The 24,246-nt window shown below is 38.3% G+C and overlaps 1 protein-coding gene across 7 annotated transcripts in view; it reads right to left on the bottom strand.

Annotated features, from left to right (window-relative positions):
* Window positions 1–24,246, bottom strand: part of ST6GALNAC3 (ST6 N-acetylgalactosaminide alpha-2,6-sialyltransferase 3) — a 467,918-nt gene that overhangs the window by 231,103 nt on the left and 212,569 nt on the right. For 2 of the 7 annotated variants that reach the window (XM_036235326.1, XM_036235324.1), the window contains exon 3: window positions 4,664–4,735. The exons of 3 other annotated variants lie outside the window; for them this stretch is intronic. In XM_036235326.1, coding sequence (XP_036091219.1) covers window positions 4,664–4,735 — 72 coding nt within the window. Of the gene's footprint in view, window positions 1–4,663; window positions 4,736–5,604; window positions 5,959–24,246 lie in introns of all 7 variants that reach the window. 2 more of the 7 variants (XM_036235328.1, XM_036235329.1) reach the window with 2 other exon arrangements.

Raw genomic sequence — 24,246 nt, 5'->3', positions numbered from 1 at the left:
AGGGGAGAAGCAATGAGCTAAGTCTTCCTTCTTCAGAGAGATGAGTCAAAAAATAATATCTAAAGTAGGTAAATCAAGGAATAGTAAAATAAGGAAAAAAGGCAGGATAATTCCATCTTGAAATATTAATCTAGTTGCTCTCTGTGAATTTCCTTTCAGATCTTTTATCTCACTTGTACCCCCAAGAGCTATTTTCCTCCTCTCATACTCACCCCTGTCCATACCACAGAGTAAAACAAAAATTCAAAGAGCCAGACCAGGAGGTTTGCAGGCCTTTTGTTCTTGAAGAGGCTAAATAAGACTGGACATGGAGAAAAGTGTGAAAGAAGGCAAGGGGTGACACAGTAAAAGGAAAGGAAGACATCCTGGGGGAACAGAAAGGAAATCTACTCCCACAGAAATCTGGAAAGCAGTGCAGAAGGGATTTGGAAGATTATCTGTCCTTGCCTGTGGACTCCCCCGTGCTGATTCATCCCCATGGACAGCAGGTCTGGCGTTCAACAATCGCGAATACTTGTAAAACCCTCACTTGAAAAAGGGTAGGAGGGAACACTGTCCCTGACCAAGGTGAACCTGGACTGACCCAGCAGGGAATTTCGCTGTGAGACTACAGCAGTGGGTGCAGCACCACCGGTGCCTGTATTTTTTAATGCTATATAGACAGCTATCGGAAGAACTGAATTGCAGTGCTACCACATTTAAAAAAAAAAAAAAAAAATTAAGGCTCTGGAAAATATGGCAGAAGAACAGAAGTAGCATGGGGAATTGCTACTTTTTATTTCAACTCCTCTGCACTATTTGATTCTTTGCTATGTACATTATTGTTTTTGTGAATTTTTTAAAGAAAAGATTAAATCTAATGGCTTTCATTACTGAATACCTACTATTAGCTGAGTGCTATGTCGAGTGCCTTAAATACATCCTTTTACTTATTCTTCAAAACATTTAAGTATCGTATATATAAAGTTAGGGGTTTGATATTGATATAATGAATAGATTACTAAATAAATGCATAGCACACATCTACAACTGGGCTTGAATAAATTGACAAATGTTGCATAAAAATCTTCAAAAATTTCAGAATTCCAATCTTGTTCACTAACTACCTCATCATGTATATGAGCCTTCTGCCTGGATTGTAGAAAATTGGCATTAGCTTTTTAAAAGTTTTTATTTTTCAAGAAAGAAAAAAAATGAAAAATCTACCAAATATTGATAATTTCAATCTCTGCAGTCTCGCTGTCTTGGAAGTACTCAGTCTCCAGTGGTTTGAGGGGGAGGAGGTTCTTCCTGAGTTAGAAAACCTTAAATTAGAATGAATAAATGGAAACTTGGCAAAGCACTTCTGAAAGGTTGCCAACCTTTGCTCAGCTGCCTTTTCCACATCAACATTCATGTGCAAAGAAAATCAGAATACAATAGTTGCCAGGAAAGATACTACCACAATCTAAAATGTAGAAAAATCACAGGTGGTCTCTCACACTAAATTAGACTTTTAGGGAAAATCAATAGGGTCAGAAAGTGCACAAAATAATAAAACTGCAGACTAGACAGTAAGTGCTAAATAATAAGTTATTTCTATCTGTAACACAGTGTAGAAAGTTAGAAAATAAATAACAAGATGCCATTTTTCAAATGTATTCAGCATGCGCTGTTTTAATTTGTAAGGTTCTCCAAGAATAGAATATTTTTCATGGTAAACATTTGTTTTCAGAGCTTCTAGTTGGTAGGCTTCTAGGAAAAACAAAGAAAATTCTCTTCTTATACAGTTACTGCCACTGTTTGAGAAGATATTAAAATTAAATGTTGTCAATAGATTGTAAAGTTCCATTTTCTTTACTAAGTTCCTTAAATGAAAATCAAGCACCAGTCTTAAAAATTACTATTTGTTAAACACAACATAACAGACACCATGCTAAGCATTTTATATATATTATTTCATCTCTTCCTCAAATACTCTGAGATAAAAGGTACTGATACGGCCTCAATTGTTTGTATGGTTAAGCAACTTGACCAAGATGACTGTACTAATTTGGGTTCTCCAGAGAATCAGAGCCCTAAGAGGGATGGATGGATGGATGGATGGATGGATGGATGGATGGATGGATGGGGAGACAGATAGATATTCATCTATCTATCTATCTATCTATCTATCTATCTATCTACCTGTATATCTGGGCTTAGATAGATATAGATATATGTAGATATAGACATATAGAAGGACTTATTATAAGGAATTGGCTCACATGATTATTGTGGCTAAGAAGTTCAAGATCTACAGTCAGTAAATTGGAGACCAGGAGAGCTGATGGTATAAGTTCCAGTCTGAGTTCAAGTCCAAAGGCAGGAAGACCAATGTTCCATGTAAAAGACAGGCAGAGAGAGAGAATTCTTATCCAGGTTTTTTTTTCTATTCAGGCACTTAACAGATTGAATAAGGCCTAACAGATTGGGGAGGGCAATCTGCTTTACTCACTTTACTGATTCAAATGTTTAATCTTACACAGAAACACTCTCACAGACACACCCAAAATAATGTTTAACCAAATATCTGGGCATCTCATGGCCCAGTCAAGTTGACACATAAAAATGATCATCACCATCACAGTAAGTGGTAGAGCAAGAGCTCGAATCCAGGTTCTCCAACTCCAGAGCTCTGGTTCCTCACCACACTAGAATATACCCTTCTCATATCTAGTAAGCAAAAGAAGAGTGAAAAGATAAGCAGTCATTGTTTTGCCTCATTTCCAAATTGTAAATCCTTTCCTATAAAATGATAACTTATCAACGTTTCAACCAAAACTTTCTATGCATGTATAGTGATTGTGATTATGATAACGGTAATCTCCCAAGTGCTTACTGAACTCTCACCATGAGTCAGGAACTCTGATGACCCACCCTGTGGCATAGGTGCCCTGATGGTATGGAAATCCCCTGGGGAACCACTTAGCACAGTAGTTAAGAGCATTGGCCCTGGACACTGGCGGATTTCTCTTTGAAGCTGGTTACCGCCTCATATCTATGACGTTAGAAAACTTACTTACCTGATGTAAGCTAAATTTTTCTCTTTCATACAATGAGTAATGAAAAGCAGCATCCACCTTCTTGGACCTTTGTGAGGATATAGTATTCATGCATCTACTATGAAACAAAAAGAAAGCTGACATACCCCCTGTACTCGTTAGTCTAGAATCAAACTGACACAAAATAATATTATGTGCCAAGCGAAGATAAGAAGTAGAGAAAAAATTAAATCAGAGTGGGGAGGATGGGTAACAGGAGGAAGTGACGGCAATGGGGAGTTGACATTTTTTAGGGAGTCGTCATGGAGAACTTTTGCTCAGGATCTGAAGGAAGAAGTATCCCAAAGGAATCAGGGAGAAAGTCATGAGGACCTGGGCGAAGGCTGTTCCAGGTAAAACAAGAGCCAGTGCAAAGGCCCTGAGGCGAGACATTGAGTTTGGTCAAGAATAGCAAGGAGGCCAATGTGGGTAGAATGCAGGGAGCAAGGAAGAGAGTAGGAACAAACATTTTCAGAAGTGGGGGTGGGGAGTGGATCCCATAAGGTTACTGGTTTTCACTCTGAGTAACATGAGACCTGTTTGAAGAATTCTGAGTGTAGGAACGACAGGATTTACCATCAACTGAAAGAAACAGAGAAGGTAACGTACATAAAACTTTTAGCATAGTGTTTGATAAATATTATTGTATTAGTACAGTTAAAATCAGAATAGTATTCCAAGGTAGAAGTACCACCATGCTAGCATTTTCACAGACTTAACTGTTAAATTTTCTCTCAGTCTAAGATATACCAGTATTTAACAGGCTTGTTTACCCACTGCTTCTATTCTCCTTTGTGGTTTCATTCATTCTTTTAATTCCTTCTCCTCTGCCTCCTTTCCTCTCTACACTGTCCTCTCTCTATGCCTCTGATCTCTAGCCTTGCCTCCTCCTCTCTTCTGTACTACAGTAGTTTCATCTGCGGTTTCACTTTCCTCCGTTTCAGTTATCCATGATCAAGTTCAGTCTAAAAATATTAAGTGAACAATTCCAGAAGTTAACAATTCACAAATTTTAAATCATGCGCCATTCTGAGTAGTGTGAAGAGATCTCACGCCATCTCATGCCATCCCACTCCATCCTACTCAGGATGTGACTCATTCCTTTATCCAGTGTATCCACACTGTGTGTGCTTCTCACCCACTAGTTACTTAGTAGCCGTCTCGGTTACCAGAGCGACTGTTGTGGTATCACAGTGCTGGATGGGGCATGATGAAAGACTAGAGCTGGGTGTAGTGTTGACAGAGAAAGGCAGTGAAAGAGACTAGGGGGACCCAATCAGGGAAGGGAGAAACATGAGCTATTACTTTCTCCCACTTCACAATGTTCATAGCTCTCACTCTCATTGAGTGCACTGAGGAGAAGAAAGATGGGGAACCACAAGAGAATATTTACTCAGTCCTTATTATACGCCAGGATGGAACTCATTTTTTATGTACATTTTCTCATTTAAATCTCACAACAACCCTGTAAAGTATATCATATTATTCTAGGTCTGGCAGTTTTCAAATTCTTGATATTTCTTTTATGCCATACTCCTCTCTAGGGGCAAAAAGAAATAGCTTAGTGTAGGGAAAATAGTATTCACCGAACACCTACTTACTCTTCTAGGCACTGGGGACATCGTCATCAGCAATAAAATGGACAAAATGCAGGTTCTTACAGAGCTCGTATTCTAGTGAGGAAGACAGAAAATTAACCAGGTAAATAAACAAATTAGAAAGTATGTAAGATATTAGTAAAAGCTAGGAACAAAAAATAGTGTAGGGAAAGGGAATATGAAATGCAGGAGGCCGGGGGTGGATGAGAAGGGAGACCAGGGAAAGTCTCCTTAGAAGCATAAGGGGAACAGGCTCCTCTTAGGCCTTATGATTCTGTAAGTCAAAATTTCCCTTTGTAAACCCAGGCTTTCCCATATTGTGACAACAGCTCGCATGAAAACTGTTTCCATTCCTGGCCTATAACAACATACCTGGCTCCTTTTCATTGCACAGTCTCAGATGAGATCTCAGGAAAGCGATCCCTGGCTACTTCTTACCTGCCAGCCATATCTCTCTAGCAGAATATCCTGTCTCTTTCTTTCAAAAACACTTTCGACAATCTGTAATTTAATTGCATATTTGTGTACTTGCATGTTTGCTTCCCCCACCATTATTGCTATGATTTCAAGGAGGCCCAAGATAAGGGTTTGTCCCACATCTGCCCAGGGCTTGACATCTAGTAGACACTGCAACGCTTTGATGAAGAAATGAATGAATATGTAATTATTCACTTGAAGCAATTCTCTGAGAGGACCTTAATTCTCCTGTAAAAACTTGCTACACAATTACTTTTCACTAGCACATTTATCCCGTAATGCAGGGGAATCCTGCTATTTCACGGCATTAACACGCTGCTGAGGCTTTAAGAAAATAAAAGGCATAGAATATCAAAGAACTTCAAAGCTAAAGGGATCTGTTTGGTCCTCATTTCTCCTCTGTACTCTGAAGGGTTTTGCTTTAGATGTTGCGGAGAAGAAAGAAACAGACAGAAATTCGTTCTGACCTTGAGGACAGGGGAAGCTGCCTGCATACCAGTGGGTGACCAGCCATGGTTCCTCAGAGTTTTTCTAGCTGTTCCTCCTGGCTGCGTGCCTGGTTTCTGTCTGGTTTGGACTCCTTTCCCAAGTTTTCGAGGACACAGATTCAACTACCACAGAACTGAGAGCACACACTGATCTCACCTTCTTTTTATTTTCATTTCCCTCAAGTTGGAGTTGCTCATCATGCTTAGCCTTCCTTTTCCTTTCCTCTTACAGTCCTTCCAGAATGCAGAACAAACAAATCCAAGTACAGGTTTTATAAAAACTGAAAGAGTGGTTGGGCTGAAGATGTCCACTTTATTTTTGTGACTATGCATCTAAAAAGAGAAAGCGTCCCCCCTTAGATGATAAAGCACACACATTAATCTTTCAGTTCTGAAGCTATTTAATTTATCTATCAAAAAGCAGGGGAAGATAGCTTCTAGAAACTCATTTAGAAGGAAAAAAACATCTAACAGGATAATCAAATTAATGACTAAAATACCTTTCAGCTACAAGTGGATTATTCAGAATAAAGAAGTATGTAATACACACACATCATCTGTGACCTTGCCTTGGTCATTACAAGATTAGAAATACAAAATGCATTGGGGGGAAAAAATCCTTAAACCAAAAATGTTAATGGGTAGGCACCTGGGTCACCTCTAGACTCTTTGAGAGCCTTCAGGGTACCTCAAACCCTGAGCCTCCTCCAATCTCCCACCCCGCCCCCAGCAGCCAAGGAAAGCCTTATTTCCTAACACAAAGCCATGTGCAGCATTTCAGCATCTTAATTTTCTTAGCCTTTTATAAAAACCAGACCATTTCACTATCTGCCTTGGGAAAAAAAGTGTTTGGATTATATTTCAACTATTTCATCCTCTGGCAGAATTTGATTCCTCCCAGGGGATTGGCTGCCAGCAAGGCTGGGCTGTCAAGAGACTATCCTAAGTGTTTCTGTCTTGCCCTGGCTGGGCAGGGGACAGAATATATAAACTCCTCTATAATTTCTCTTATAGAATGGCATGCACCCTCATGAAATATAAGTTGACTGCTCTGAGCCCCATCTGGCTTGTGGGCCTCTTGGACCATGGTGGTATACTGGGTGAGGCTGGCCACAGTGGCAATGATCTCCCACCCATCCTACCCATCTTCCCCAACCCCCAACAGTTCACCAATGTGAAAGGCACACATAGAATCACCATCAGTTCCATGTTTGAAAAATACTCCTATTTGGGGCCTCTGTGAACAATTTCCAGGACTTTCAGCCGACAGATGTTTCCTCTTCACTTTTGTACAGACAAAAAATAAAGGTCATACTCTGGGTCACTTGGCAACCCCAAAGATATACTCTAAGGGACCGCAGCAATGATAATAACTAATATTTGCCAAGTTCTCTGAAGTTAACTAAGGGGTTTCATATATGTTGCCTGGAATTCTCACAACAGCTTTGTAAGATAATTATTATTATTATCCACACGGGCCCCCTCTCTATACTTTAAATCCCTAAAGCTCCTAGCTCAGGGTATGTGTTTTTGCCTTCCTTTTGCTATGAACACTCTTCCTTCAGATATCTGCATGATTATCTCTCTTACTTTCTTGAGGTTTCGGCTGAATATCACCTTATCACAGACTCTTCCCCTGAACATGTCCTAAGAAATAGCCATGGACGCCAGCCCTTACCTTCTTTAACTTTCCTTCATAGCACTTATTACTTATATTATCATTTATACACTTAAACATTATTTTGTCATCACTTACTGTTCTCCTTTAACTATATTAGAGTAAGGCATGGTCTGTGTTGTTCACTGCTCTATCACAAGTGCTTAGAATAATGCCTAACACATAATAGGTGATTAACAAATAATTATTAAATGAATGAATAATGGAGGACCATTTTACAATGGGACATCTGGAAGAAACACATCTGACTCAACAGATTAGTTTCCTACTGCTGTCATAACAAATTGCCGCAAACTTAGTACCTTAAAATGACACATAATCATTATCTTGCAGTTATGGAGGTCGCCAGTCCAAAATGGGCCTTATTGGGCTACAATTAGAGTACCACTGGGGATGCATTCTTTCTGAAGGCTTTAGGGGAGAATCCATTTTCTTGGCTTTTCCAGCTTCCAGAGGTGGGGTGGCCTGCATTCCTTGGCTAATGGTCCCTTCTTCTAACTTTACTTCATTTTCACAGCTAGTAGCATAGTATCTTTAAATCTCTGGCCCTGACTCTCCTGTCTCCATCTTTCACTTAGAAAGATCCTAGTGAAAACATTGTGCCAACTTGGATATCCCAGAATAATCTCCTCATTGCAAGGTCTTTGACTTAATCTCATCTGCAAGTCCCTTTTATCATGTAAGGCAGCATATTCACAGCTTCTGGGGCATTTGTGGGAGCCATTATTCTGCCCCCTCCCCAAACACACACACACACACACACACACACACACACACACACACACTCTCTCTCTCTCTCTCTCTCTCTCTCTCTCTCTCTCTCTCTCTCTCAAGGTCACTCAATTAGTAAACAGCTGAGATGAGATTATAATGTAGATTAGGCCTTCCAAACCAATGGCTAATTCATCACAAAGAAGAAAAAAGCAAGCTGAGAATGATCCTGAAAATAGCATCACTACCAATGACAGACAGGTGGCAATGGCCAGAAACCCTTCCAGTCTTTTCTACTGTATGCTCATCTTGATTCCATCTGATGTGGTATCCAGGCAGATACTCCTAAGTGACTATAATCCCCACAGACGCAATGTCTTTATCTGTTGACAAACAGGATATGGACTTGGTCCCAATTGTTTGGATCAGAATCACAGGCAAGAATGCTCTAGAGTCCAGTTATTTCAACTTTAGCACTATTGATACTTTAGGCCAGATAATTCTTTGTTTGGGGTGAGAGTGAGAGAACTGTCCTGTGCACTGTAGGATATTTAGCATCAGCATCATCCTTGGCCTCTACCCATACCTCCCTCCCAGTAATAGCAACCAAAATGTCTCCAGATATTCATTAACGACCCAGGGGAGCAGGCAGGTGGCACAAATTCACCCCAGTTAAGAGTCACTGTAGTAGAGGGAAAAGACCTAAATGCCACAGCATCAAGTGCAGGGGGCAGGGGCAGGGAAGTTAAGCCTCTGGAGGCATCAAGTGTCCAGGAATCTGTAAATATAGATGTCTTTGTCTTTACCTACATTTTGGCTCATCGCTTATAATACACGATTCTGGCTGAAATACATTTGGCTGCCCCGAGCATAAAGTGCTTCCTCATAATGCTGGCAAAACATAATTAACCAAATGACAATGGTTTTCACATACGCATTGATTCCTGTAATTTCAAGTCTCCGTTACTAGATAAATCAACAGCAAAATTCTATTTATCAGCAAAAGCCTCCTCTCCTGGCAGACTTTTTGTTAAATATATTAATCCTAGAAGAGTAATACTTTCCCTCAGCTTTTCAAAGCAGTCCACCCATAAAAATGTTAATAGCCACAACATCATTTTCAGTCTGCTGCTTCTCCATCATTTGTGCAGTTCCCCTGAGCAGGGCCGCTGTGGGCTCCTCTGACTAAGGTGCAGTAAGTAGCTCCTCCTCAGAGGGCTATGTGGTCCAAAGACCCCCAGGAGAAAGACGTGTGACGATCGTGCAACTGTGAATTCCTGGTCTGGACATGTACCATATCACGTGGCCCTTTGGAAATGTCACTTCAAGCCAGAAAAGACAGGATAAGTATCACCCTATCCCCAGTACTGGAGGTAGAACTCCATTCAATGCTACCAGTTATTCCACAGTAGAACAGAGGAAGTGTCACGGCCTCCAACTGTCTCATCTGCCCCTAAGATTCTCCCCAGGCTCATGAGAATTGTTTAGGTCAGGGCTTTTCAAATGAGCAAGCAAATCCTCTGTGAATCTTGTTAAAATGCAGATTTTGATTCACTAGACCAGGCTGGGCCCTAGAGTCCACATTCTAACCTGCACCAAAGTGATGGTGGCCTCCAGGCCACACTTCAGGTATCAAGTACTTGATCACCTGCTTTTAAACTCACACTTCAGGCAGCTCAAAATGGCTTCATTCCAAGGAGAAAGCAGCCCTGAACGGAAGCCACTGAGACACTAGCTCCATCCCACACACAAAGAGAACTTTGTTTGCTGCCTCAGTTACTCTGGATTCCAAACCCAGTGGGAGAGATAATTTCCTGACTTATTTCTGTACCGCTATAATTGCACAGTAGCTCTCGTCATTTGTTAGCACGCACATCTGGCAGCCCTCTTGCCTCCGGGCCAGCAGGCTCCAGACTCCAGAGTCCTGCAGAGCCTGGGCGAGCATCCAGTTGCTGACACAGCAGCCAGCGGGTGCTTGGGGTCTGTGGGAATTACTGCGATCTACATCCAAGGGAGTTCAGCCTGGCCTCTGCTTAAGCAACAGGAGGGGACAGATCTGGGTGAAAGGGAGTAGGGAGATCAGAGTCGGGCCTCTGTGTGGACCTGTCATCCCTCCAGCTGCGAGCAGATTTGAATAATTGAGGCTGAGAGGCAAATGCAGATGTCCTCTTTGGCCTGTGAAGTGAGCCCTGCTAGTCTCCACTCTGGTGGCACATTAGCTCATCTGGAGGGAGCCCTGGCTACTTGCTAATGCAGCTGCTGCTCACAGACATGCAGCAGACCAACCAACGGGGAGGGGGAATAGCTGAGGAATCCATTTGGTATGCGGTGAGGGTGAGGAGGGGGCGTTCTGTCCCGATTGAGGAAATGTGGTTCCACAATCAGCTCTCACCCTTGCCTTGAATGACCAAGTCACTTACCTTTCCCCTGCCTCACATTTTTCTCATCAGACGAGTAGGAATAAAAAAAAAGTTCCTCTGTGCAGAGGTGCTGGGCAGTGCAGTGTCTTGAATCAGGCAGGAAGCCAAGAGTAAGAAAACCTGAGATGTCATCATAGCCCTCACCACTCACTGGCTGTTTTATTTTGAACAAATCATTTAAACTTGCAATGACTTAGTTTCCTCACCTCTATATATGGTTATTACCCCAATGATTATATCATGAATTTCTCATGAATGCTGAATTAGAATATGACTGTTGTAAACTGCCCAACATACTGAGAGGTCCAGGATTGACTGTATCCTGATGAACAGGATACAAGAGCCTCATTTATACCACAAAGATACACTACTGTTTGGAATTGGAAATCTCTAAACTACAGCCTCAGGATTCACTTACACAGTAAATGTAAGGGCATTCCATGATGATCATTAGAGGAAAAACAGGAAATATTCTGTGCCTTACAATGTTAAGAAGTACAATATTAAGAAACATTTTGGATCAAAGTTCTATTAATGTAACAAATAATTGAAACCAAGCTCCTCCCCATCCACAAATTTAGATAACTGAGCCCTACCTTGCTTCCCTCATGTAAATACAATCTACCCTGTGTTCTTGGTAAGCAAATGGCACTCTGAGGAAATCCACAGTGAGAAATTGCAGCTTCCTCCCAGCCTTCTCAGCCCGCCCTTGCATTTTAATCTTTGCCTCCTGTCAGACAGGCTTTGAGAGTGCGACCCTGCCCTCCAGACTTGCTTATTATCCTTCTCAGCAATAGGAGTCCTTATTAAAATCCATGAAGCCTGTTCAGCTGTGGCACTGCTGGCTGAGTCCAAATTGGAAAAGTTGAAAATAGCAAGGAGAGGAAAACAATTTGACATGGCTCTTTTGGGTCAATAAAATCAATAATTTTTATCAGAAAAAGTTATTCTTATTCTACCACAGTTAAAGATATGTGGGCAGTCAATCTAGCCTGATGGAACTGTTTTTATTACTGTAAAAGATATTCATTCGCCTAAAAAACATTCCTTGAGCATCTACTATGTGATGGAATATGTATGGTAATTGGAAAACATAAATTAGAAAAGGAGGTATTAAAAGCCTGGAATAATTACTTGTGTGGTCTTTACTGAAGTATACTTCAGGCAGGGTTCTACTCCCAAATGATCTTTCGAGGCAAGCAGGTGCAGACATTTTATCATATAGTGAAAAATATATAGAATAAACTAACAAAGTCATTACAGGATTGAATGGTAGCAACTCAAGTATTTCAAAAGACTTGAAGTACTACCATGAATATGTGTAACTTTTGGGTGTGAATTAGAATCACCTGTGAAGCTGTCTAAAAACATTAGTAATATTTTGAGCCAGCCTAACCTCTAAAAAGTCTAGCCTCTCCAAAATGGTCCCAAGACCAGAAGCATCAGCATTAACTGGAAACATGTTACAAATGTGGATTTTTTTTTTTGAAACTGACCTCATATCTACTGAATCTGAAACCCTCAGATTGGGCCCCAGCAATTGGTGTTTTACCTAATCCTTCAGGTGAATCTGCATGTTAAAGTTTGATAATTGCTTCTCTAAGTTATATTTTCCAGGGACTTAGGTGTGCTTGCAGAAGTTAATTTGTCAGTGGATTATTGCATACTATTGTAGTTCCCACAAAGCAAAATATAAATGGAGAATTCTCAGGAGGGATAATTAAAATAATTATGGAGAGAGAATCATATCCCTATGAGTTCGAACTAAAGACATATAGTTAAATAGCAAGTTTAGAAAATCATAAATGGTATAGGTTAGATATGCATGGATTTGGTTGGCCAATCCCAGAATACTATAAAGGAATAACAACAAAGAGAAGCTTGAAAGAAGAAATCTTTTAGAAAAAGTAAAAGCGAGGGCTGCCTTGTCCACTGTAAAATAAACACATGTAATTCTACCAGCTAAAATCATCTTTGAAGGTAAGAGATAGTATCTTATTAAATTTATTCAAGAGCCAGTAATGCTTAATGGTTATAGGCTCAGATTTTAGATCATATTGCTTGAGTTTTTCCACCTAGTAGCTCTATGATCTTGGGCAAATTAACCTCTCTGTGCCTCAATTATCTAATCTACATAATGAGAAAATAGTACCTACCACATAGCATTGGTGTGAGCAACAAACGTATTCGTATATGTAAAATGCTAGTAAGCACTTGATAAATGTTAGTTACCATAATCATGATCATATCTTTTTTGTACCTCCTACTGCTTCCAGCCCATCATTCAAGTATATTTGTTGACTTAAATTGAAAGATATTTATAAAAGCCTTAGGAATTATATGATACATAGATAAGAAATGAAAGTAAACATGGATAAATAAGGACAGCTGGATTCATTGGGGAGTGAGGCAAAAGATAATTTTTTCATTGACTTTGATTAATAAAAAAAATTTAAATGAAGGTTAAGATAAACTGATGGATATCGAATCCATAATTGGCAATTATGAAAAGTTAATGATATTTGAACTAAATTATAGAGATAAAAATAGAATCTTAAAATTAGCAAGCACCTATTCCAAACCAATATAGGAATATGTATTTAATAGTATCCCTGTGAGTCTTGATATGAATATTTTCAGTCATTGGAACTTCATTATTTGACAAGATAGCATATTCTAATTTTGAATAGTTTTAATACCCAGAAAGTTATTACTTATATTGAGCTCAAATCTGCCTTCATATTTTCAATCACTGGTCCTTCTTCTTTTGATTTTATGAAATACAAATCTTGCTCAGTATTCCCACCCATTGAATATATTATAATTGAGGCACGCCACATCTTTGGATAAACTGATATGTTTTTCTGTTAGGATTAAAATAAATACTACATTGCAATTCACACATTTTAAAATAGTTTTAGATGCACTTCCCTCTGTGTGAAGGTACCACTATTGGCAGAAAGGAAATGGAAGGGACTTGAGATACAAAGTGGAGCCTACCTCTAAGGAGCTTCCAGTTAAACAGAGGAAGTCAGCTCTGCCCACAAGTAATGGAAATAAATGGTTATAGGTGCCCTGATAGAAATAGGTAGAGGTTACACTAGGGACACAGATACACCGAGGAGGAGGAGGTAACCAGAAAAGGCCTGGAAGGTGAGTAGTTCACCAGGTAAATGAAGGAAGGGGCAAGTATTTGAAAATTTAGAAAGGTATAACATGCTATTATCTTGGAGTTCAAAGCGATGCACCATGGCCAAAGCATTGGGCACCATGGGGAGTGGGTGCAATGAGAGATGAGTGGAGAAACGGACAGATGTCGGAGTTCGTACACCAAATGGTCTTCGGGCTGTACATGGATCAATTCATAACACAGGTTCTAATCTTGCAACCACCTTCCCCACTACCTCAAAGAATGTCATCAGCTCTGAAATACTTAGCACAGCCTACACATGGTGAAAACCTGACTCATCGTGGCCTTGTCTCTTCTCGAGGAAATGGTATTAACTGTGTTCTGTAGAAGGCAACTTAGAGCTCAATGAAGTTAAATACCTTATTCCAATCTGAACACTATGGGGACCAATAGAGGAAAATTAATCTCACAATTTGCCGAGTCTCAACTTTTCCAAATGTTTTTGTGTCTCTTTTTTGAATTAGAAAGTGAGGAAAAGGAAATGACTGGATAAAGAAAGAGTGCCACATCTCATGGCTTCAGTGAAGGGGAATTGATGTGATACAGGCTCCAACTGTTGGCAGATTGGTGATGAAACCCCCAGAAGGGCATTTTAGCAGGTTCAGCTCCCAAAAGATATCTGAACCAAATGCCTTGTTTTTCCCACGAGGATTCCCTCTGTCATTAACCCCGCATGCCCCACTAAAAACACGGAGGTGGTGGAAGACACCCCGCACACACTAATATGCTGCCACAGAATTAACTCTGGGTAAGGAAAATTGTGAGTACAAGGAAATTTATAACACTAAGAACTTTAACAAATCTGAGCTTATTAACAAGATGCCATGAACTCAAATCCTTGTGTTCTAATCATTCTTCCATGAAACTTCAGGAAAGCACACTTGAGGGGAGAAAACTCCATGAAATATTGTAGGCAGCTTTCTTCATAAAAAGAGAAGAATAATCGGAAGACACAACACACTGACAGGGCGATTATTGGCTAGTAATTCTTAAGTAACCACTCTCTTTGGTAAATAAGTGTCTACGTTTATATATTTATTCCCCACAAAAGGAGTCTCGAGACTTTTTCAAACAAAGGCCCTTTTGAGACAGATACTCATCAGAGCAAACTCTGCCCTAATCAGTTGGAAGCAATGGAGAAAATATTGTGATGGGACATTTTCATTTTCAGCTAGGGCTGCTGCTAGAATGGGAGCCTGCAACCAATTAGTGAAACAAGTGATTGGCAATTTATTCAGTCTTTAAATAGATAAGTTTCAGAATACTTAGGAGATGATGGTCTGGACAAGAAGTAATACATTTGCATTTGAGCAGAGAAGGTGGAGCAAAGGTTCTACTCAATCATTACTTAGAAAGCTGAAAGATTTAGGAAGCATTTGGATGGTTGCATATTCTTTGAATGACTGCAAATAGGAAAGAATCTGGATATAGGCCTCTGGGCATTTGTTTGCCTGATTAATTTCCATTAAAGATAGAAATAAGCTTCTTCTCATCAGCCATAGACAACATCCACTCCCTTCTCAGTGCAGTATGCCATTGTTCATTAACAATCGATCTTTCTTTATTACATCAAACTGTGCAGTTGTTCATCTTCTGCCATTGGTTGGGTGAAATCACTGCAAATCTGAGTGACTAAACATTCAATGACCATTTCAACAGGCTCTTATTTAAAAGGAGTGGCCAATAGTCTCACATCATTATAATAGTCATGTTGATATAGTCTGTTGGTACTCACTGTCCGTTTTAATCTTGTGCTCTTTCTTCCCACATCCTATGTAGCAAGGGCTGAAAAACTAACTACATTTCCCATACTTCCTTGCCTCTAGGGTCCCAGATGCCTTTTAGATTCTACCGATGGAATGCACGCCTTAAATATTTAAAGTGCAGAAGGAGATGAAGCTCACTTTTCCTGTAGCAATGTGGCTGAAAAGTGGTTTCTGGAAATTATGAGTTTTTGCAGCATTTTAACTCAACTAGACACCAGATGTGTGATCCAAAGAGACTGTGACATTCCAGTCATTTCCTGTGGTTATCTGACCCTGAATAAGTTACTTAACTTCTTCATCCCGTGGATTACTCATTTGTAAATAACAGGATAATAATGGTACCTACTGCACAGAGTTGCTTTGAAGACTGAGTATATGGGAAAAAAGGTATTAGGTATTAATGCTGCTGCTTCTGCTTCTCCTACATATAAACAACAGAGAAGAAGGCCTGACAAAGTCCTCAAAGTCCTCAATAAAGGTTAGCTAAGATGATGATGATGATAATTTGAGACCAACAGGATATACCTGGCAAAGGAAGAGATGTGATGACAGAAGGTAGAGGGCGGCTGTGTGGCATATAATTACTTATCCTCTCTGTGGTTCATTTGTTTAATGTTCTGAATGTAAAACAGAAGATACAATCAAGTTCAGAAAATTATTTATTAAATGGATTAATATGTCCATAAACTTTATAAAGTATAAAAAATTGCACAAGTGTTTAGCATTATTAGTTACTATAAAAAAAAGTTCTGAGAGGGTTCATAGGAAGGAACTGAGACTTCTAAGGAGAATGAGGCAAGCCAGGATGAAGGAAATAGCTTTTGGACTGGGCTTTGCATAATAGGTAGATTTTCTACATGCAGAGATAGAGGGGGGAAAAGCTTGTTAGTTTGAAGTAAGGCATAAAGATGAAAAATTAAAGGGCCAATATAGGACATCTTCTTCTAACATCTTTTCCTAGAATTAAACCACACAAGTTTAAAAATATAGTTAAAAGAAGGAATCCTAAGTGGAAGTTCCTAATTGGCTTTCTGTATACTTAACATCACTTACAGAGAAAACTAGTTATAGGGGCAGGATGCATTGAAAAGAGAAAGCTCATGGCGTGATAATGTAGCCTACAGAATTTAAGATGCATTCCTCTATTTTGAAAGCAAAAAAAAAGAAAAAGGAAAGAAAGAAAGAAAATGAAAGCTTCCAACTAGTAGGAAAATGTCAAGGTGGCTCAGATGGTGAATATTATTTTGTTGCCATGATTCCTGTGCTTTTTTTCAGCGTAAGAATTTTTAACACAGGCATACCACTCACTCAGGGCTAAATGACCTTATATTAGGTGACTTCATTCCCAAACTCTAAGTGGGGATAATAACAACAGGCTGAGAATTATGGGTTATTCCGTGAAAAGGATAATTATAATGATCATGCAGGTTTCGAGAAGCAAATAAACAAACCGCAGACTCATGCACTACATAAATAAATAGATATAGATAGATGATAGATAATAGACAGACAGACATATTCTGAAGATGATGAGGGCAATTGGAGTCAGATCAAATTCATGTGGCTCCCACAGATACCAAAAACAAATCTATTTCTTTGAAGTAGATGCTCAAGAAAGGAACAAAAGCTATTTGGCACATGGCTCAGAACCTAGAACTGTGCGCCTCATATTTATCCTCAGTGGAGTTTTGTCAAATAATGTTAATTTTAACCTAATTTAAAATCAAGAGGATTATCTTACTGTATCCCACTAGTTCTTTAATTTGGAAAAGTTGACATTTCCACTTTGATAGGCTGTCCTGAACACATCCTGCCTGAGAGCTCTATTATTTCAAGAATACAGGGTTAAAAGGCTCAGTGCAGCCAACGATGAAACAGTTATCAACCATACTGCTTTCGATACGAAGCTTAAGGAACTCATAAAACAGTACTGCATGCTTTGAAAAATGTAAAGAGAGAAATATGAGGTCAATTCATCAGCAAGAGAGCAAAAATGGTAGTAAAATGGTTGTTATGCCTATCAGTACAACAGAGTAAAAAGTCAGGAGGAGAGCTTCACTCCTGTGCTCAGTCTAGATGTGGGCTGCAACAAGATAATCGACTTACAGAAGCTCATACCAGTAAGTAAAATCTCAGCTCTTATACTCATCATCCAACTCAACAAACGCAATCCAGATTAAATCACATACAAGAGTTACAGGCAATTGAGTCCTGAGCAAAGGAAGCAGGACCAATATAGTGAATAACATGTCAGCACATTAGAAGCTCTTTTTCTGCACTTGATCATATGACTAAAACCTGGGGCTCTGAAGTCTAGGTTTTAAGACTCAGCCCTGACATTTTGAACAAATGTGACTTGGAGCAAGTCGTATAAGCTGTCCTCATCTCAATTTCCTCATCTACAATATGGGAGGATAATTTTATATAGCCCATACAGTATTGGTGAGAAATTTTCAAATTTAGTGATTAAGTTCCTTACACATTGTTTTGGTTAATTTTATGGGCCATAAAACCCACATATTTTGTCAAACATTATTCTGGACGTGTCTGTGAAGTTGTTTTCTGGGTGCAATTTACACTTAATTTTAGACTTTTCGAGTAAAGCATTCTCCATAATGTGGATGGGCGTTATCTAATCATTTAAGGGCCTAATAGAACAAAAACTAACCTTCCCAAGCAAAATGGAATTTTGTCAGCAGACTGCCTTTGCATTCAAATGGCAACTCCTCCTTGAGCCTAAGCACTCTGGACTACTCTACCATATTTGGACTCATAAGGCCTCCACAATCATGCGAGCCAATTCTTTGAAAGAAATCCCTCTCTTTGCGTGTGTGTGTGTGTGTGTGTGTGTGTGTGTGTGTGTGTGTGTGTAATTTATGGTTTTTGTCTCTGTGAGTATATATACACACACAGCGTATGAAATATAGAGTACACACACACACACACCTCATTGGTTTTGTTTCTTTGGAGAACCTTAATACATATGCCATGGGAAAAAATTAACTGGCAATAAAGGTAGTTTGAAATAAGAAAGTACCATATTGATAAGTTTTAAGAGAAAAATCATTGTATTTCAAGAAATGCCTAAAAGACATTCGATCAAATTCAACACATGTGTATACAATTTTTAAAAAATAATTCTAAAAGCAATTAAATCTTCTCTAATATAGTAAAGAAAATCAAGTCAGGTCAACTTTATACTGAGTGACCAAAAATTAGAAGCACTCTTTTAAAAAATCTCCTTAGATGCTCTGCTTCACAATTGTTTGATGAGTTATAGCCAATGCGGAAAATATTTTTTTAAAAAGTGTGAAAAAGATCATATAAAAATATTAAGATTGCACAATGAAACAATCCAAAGATAACTTCTAAAATTTACCAAAAACTCATAAAAGAGTTCAGCATAGCAAACAAATGCAAGTCCAATATGTAAAATAAATAGTATTGTTAAATACCAAAAATAAACAGCTATAAATATGATTTGTAAAAGGTTGCACTAAATATAAGAAAAATAAAACAGCTGACCAAACATTGAGTTGCTATTAGGTGCTACAAGTACTTTGCTTAAAATGTATATACATGCATGTACTTTTCCAGCAAATTACTTGAAAATTACTTGATTATCTAGTCTTAATAGAAAGAGCAATTGTTATCAAAGTGTCTGTTTTCATCAAGTTAACATATAATAAAATTATAATAAATATTTCACTAGTGTGGGAAGACAAATTTATTTCTGGCAAATACTCACTCTCTTCACATTCACTTCCATAGGAGGAATATACTTTCAACTCCAATAATGTTGAATTTGACCATGTAACTTGCCTCGGCCTCATGGTGAGTGAAGTATATTTTCCTGACCCTTCATTATTTGCTTGGCTCTGTGACTTGCTTTTGGTCAATGGGCTGTTAGCAGATGTGAAAAAAGCAGAAGTTTGCAGTGTGCTTTCAAAGTTGGGCTTAATCAGTTATGTATTTTGGTTTCACTGTGAAGATGTTTCAGGTGGCCCGGTGGTCATTAGTGAAGAAAGACACATGAAGCAGACCTGGACCCAACTTTCAGCTATGGAGCCAAATCCAGTTGAGCCCACTGGATGGACCTTTTACTAGGTGACCCATAGAAAAGTGAGCAAGAATAAGTAATTATCGTTGAAACCACTGAGTTTGGGGTGATTTGTTACACAGCAGTAATGTGTAAATACTTATCTGGTACGACCAAGACTTTCCATTCATTCAACAAAGTGATAGAGAGTGAATTTATTAAATATTCCGGGAAAAAGGTGAGCAAAGAGAAAGCAAGTCTAATCCCACCAGGAAACAGTAATTTAAAAAAATGAACTAAAGTAATGAGCACAAAAATAGAGCTGATTAACACCACATACATATATAAAATAGGTTTCCCAAAACAAAGAGAAAGATTAAAGAATAAATAGCATAATGATGAGTGATGAGCAACTTAAAAATATACACAAACTTTTACATATACCAATTACGACTTCATAAATCCGTTTTCATATAGAGAAAGACTAAATAGGAAACATGCATAACAGTATATTTAAATGAAACTACTTCAGTCTCAAGGATTTTCTAGAAACAATAAAGGCCATAAAAATACAACATAGGTGTGCAGTACTTCTACATACTAGAACTGGGGGCAACATTCCCAATATAGGACATTTGGAAATTATCAACATGTTTCAGTTAGCAGTTATCCATCTCTAGAATACATAAGAAATGTGGAAAGGAATGTGTGTATATGTGTATATGTCTGTATAAGAGGCATTTTTTGAGGAAGAAAGTAGTCCCCTTTCTAATCTCCAAGTTTTACAAGTCCTTTCATGCAGAGATGTGATTACATGATGTAAGTGGTGGCTAGTACTACAAGAGGCAGTATATGTGGTGGTTAAGAGCAGGGACTCTGAAGCTAGGTATAAATCTCAGAAACTCTACTTAAAGACAATATAACCTTGGACAAGTGACTTAATTTTTCTGTGTCCCTGTTTCCTCATCTGCAAAATACCTACAAAATATCTACCTGTTATAAAGTTTAAATAAATTAGAACATGCAAAGCATTTAGAACAGTGTCTGGCACACAGTAAGCACTACATATGTTTATTTATCATCATCATCATCATCACCATTATTACTATTGTTATGTTATTGTTACCACCTTCTGGGAACATGTTGAAAACATTGTTCTATGAGCTTTGGATAAGATACCTGAAAGATACTTAAGCGTCCTCAATCCAATAAATATTATTGAACCTTATTAGAAAGGGTCATTGGCAAAATACGATAGTGCATGGAACCACCAAAATGTTATTAACTTTGTACCTTTCCTTCCTAGGAATTCTACAAATAAGTTACATTGCCAAAAAGTGGGTTGCATTACAATGGAAGAAACTGCTGTAGTGCTTGAGCACAGCTAAGAGGAATTTAAAAGCTCACATTGACTTCTGCGTGTGTTCTTGGGGAATCTTTGGGAATCTTTGAAAGACTTGTATTTCTTCAGCTTTTTGAGGACAAGGCAATAATTATTTCTAGAATACTCACTCCTCCCCCCAAAAAGTATCTATTGTATTCAGTATAGAATAATAACAATGCATCCACAAAGCATTTATCTTATACATCCCTTCACTAGGGAGCTGGACTAGTATATGTTTCAAATTATTTGAACCACCTCCTTCTGTGGTCTTCCCCATTTCAGTTAATGGCAGTTTCAACCTTCCAGATACACAGGCTAAAGCCATTTTTAAAAATAAATTTTTTATTTTAGAACAGTTTTAAATTTACAAAACATTGAGAAGACAATAGAGTTCCCATATACCCTACATCCAGTTTCCTTTATTATCAGAATCTTATATAAGTATGATACATTTGTTATAATTAATGAACCATTTTTGGTAAATTATTATTAACTAAAGCCCACACTTTATTAAGATTTCCTTAGTTTTGACCTAATGTCATTTTTCTGTTCCAAGAGCCCATCCAGGATATCACATTACTGTTAATAGTCATATTTCCTTAGGATTCTATTGTTTGTGTGGTTTCTCAGAATTTCCTTCTTTCTGATGACCCCAACAGGTTTGCGGAGTACTGGGCAGGTGTTCTGTAGCATGCCCCTCAGTTTGGAATTGTCTGGTGCTTTTCTCATGATTAGAATAGGGTTTCAGGGAAGAATAGCACAGAGGCAAAGTGCCGTTTTCACCATAGCATACGAAGAATATATACTATTTATCGCTATTGATGTTGAACTTGATTATCTGGCTGAGGCCTTATTTTTCAGGTTTCTCCATTGTTGAATTACTATGTTTTCTTCTTTCCATACTGTATTCTTTGGAATGAAGTCACGTTTTAGCAACCCACATTTAAGAAGCAGAGGAGTACTCACTTTTAAAGGTACTCCAGACAATATATTTATCTTGACATTCTAAATTCTATTTTTTTTTTATGATGATGATAATGGAAACAGCTCTGGAGTGTTTCACAGATAGATGGTGCTTAAAAAATAAAGTACTTAGTTCTAGTAATTTTTCTAGTAATAAATGTAATACTTACTCATTGTAGAAAAACTGAAATACATATTTAAGAAAAAGGTCATCTAAAATTTACCACCCAGACAGATCATTGCAGTTAACATCTTGAGTTATCTCCAAACCATCTTTCTGTGTCTACATTTAGAGAGTTGAGATATTAAAAAAAAATAAAACAAGAAAATAAAGAGTTGAAATAATCTACGAAAACTCTATCTCGCTTATGACCATTTAACATTATGAAAACTGTTCTGGTCTACAGCCATGCTACCCTGAACAAGCCCAATCATGTCTAATCTCAGAAGCTAAGCAGGGTTATTACTTGGTTAGTACTTGAATGGGAGGACCACCTAGGAAGACCAGGTGCTGTAGGGGTAGAAAATAAAAACTATGGGATTATAAACTGACAAGGTCCTTGCAATCTGTGAGGTCAACCAAGGGTTGCCTCGCCTAAAAAAAAAAAAAAGAAAAATGTTCTGTACTTTTAGACAAAAGTGCTTTCTTCTTTACAGTGCCAGAGCCCAGCGTGTAGTGGTTTCAATAAGTGTGGTCTGATGAACTTTCTAACTCGAACCGACAAACTTTTCATGAAACCACTTAATGGAACTTGCTGACCATGGCCATTTTAGTCTTTTTTTTTTTTTGCCCTCACAGGACAACTAAAGTCACTCTCATAGTTACCAATCTGGGGCCTTAGAAAACTAGTTAAATCAGTAAAATAGTGTGTAGTCTGTAAGAGCTAAAAGGGGTAATGGCATGTGAAGTGCTTAAGCACACAGGTTTACAGTCCCTCATCCCAAATCCTTTCAACCAGTTACATTTTGGAATTTGGAAATATTCAACTGAGGACGACCATAGAGCAAATGTGCAGTAAATTATGAATCACCACAATTGGGTATAGGAAAACATACTGTAATCAAACAGTAAATTTTTTTATAGCAAAGCATATGAATAATCACAATAAACATAGTTTATAATTTTTCATGTGCATTTTAAGAATCCCTTGTGTTTAGTTTGTGGGAATAACAACCAGAGGAGTTAAAGTGCTTCTAGCCCCAGTTTATCACTAGCTGGGAACCAATTTTTTGGTTGACTTCTCAGCTTGCAGGGTTTCTAGAAAATCAAGTAATAAAATTCAAACTGACCCCTAGGGTACGGGTCTAGTATTTTTAATTTCCAGGGACAATTTTTTGTTATTTAAAGACAAAATATAGAAATAAGCTTCCTTCTCTGTTTTCTGGGCCAGTTTTCATGCTTGCTTTCCTAGCCTACACTCTTACTAGGGTAGAACTTGTAAAGTCCCAGCTTTAGGTCTTTGGGGGACAGAGTGAAGGTGCCTCACTGCCCACCTTTGCTGGACCCAAGCCTTGCCTTATGCCCGATGGGGTCGATAAGACCCACACCCTCAGTTATTAATTCTGATAAATGCCCAGGAAACCACACCATCAGCTTTCATGTTTACTTCTCTTTCCATCCTTCCTCAGTTTCTGATGCCTTCTTTCTGGCAAGGCCAGCTAGACATTAAATAATATATCCTATTTTATCCAGCGTGTCCTGATGTTATAGCAGGATAACTGACAGGTTATCTTAAACCACTATATTGCCAGAACAAAACTCTCACTTTCATTTTCCCTTTAAATCGATAATATATTTATTAAATACTTAAAACATTTCTATAAACCAGGTTATTCAATTAACCAGGTATACATACCATTTCCCCAGCCATATGGAATAACATTTGCTATAGTAGCTATATAGTTAATTTTGAAGTAAAACTATTTAAAGAATATTTTTTCTTTTATAAGGAAGTCTTTGTAAGTCTACTATGAAAATGAGAAATCACTATCAGATGCCATCTACTTAGTGACAAATTAACTTCCAAACATTGAACACAATTATTTAATTGAAATTACTTGAATGTTCACTGTTCTTCACAACAGAATTGATCTTTCATGCTGAAATGTCAGAGCCCTCTAGGTGGTGTTATTCCAAGGTAATTGTCACCGAGTCTATCTCTTCCTTCACAAACCCCAATTTTTTCTTTAAAGTGGAGTTCATTGTTGATCCTTAGAACATTGTCTAGAGCAGTGTTAAATATGTGGTGAGTGATGAATATTAGTTATTAGTTAATACTAACTGCCACTTGATGAATGGTTTTGTGCTTGTCATTTTGTCAGGCTATTTAGCTGGGACTTGAGAAAAGTCGAACAAAACTTCTTACCATTGGGGGTCCTCTAGTTTATTATCTTTTCAATTCTCAAATCAGAGTGCTCTTTGGTGGGTGCTCTGTTCTATTTTGCTTGTCACTAATGAGGTAATTATTCG

Source organism: Rousettus aegyptiacus, unplaced genomic scaffold (genome assembly GCF_014176215.1).
Source record: "Rousettus aegyptiacus isolate mRouAeg1 unplaced genomic scaffold, mRouAeg1.p scaffold_m13_p_1, whole genome shotgun sequence".
Lineage (NCBI taxonomy): Eukaryota > Metazoa > Chordata > Mammalia > Chiroptera > Pteropodidae > Rousettus > Rousettus aegyptiacus.
The sequence above is the reverse complement of the archived record's forward strand: the minus strand, read 5'-3'. Positions and strand labels throughout refer to the sequence as shown.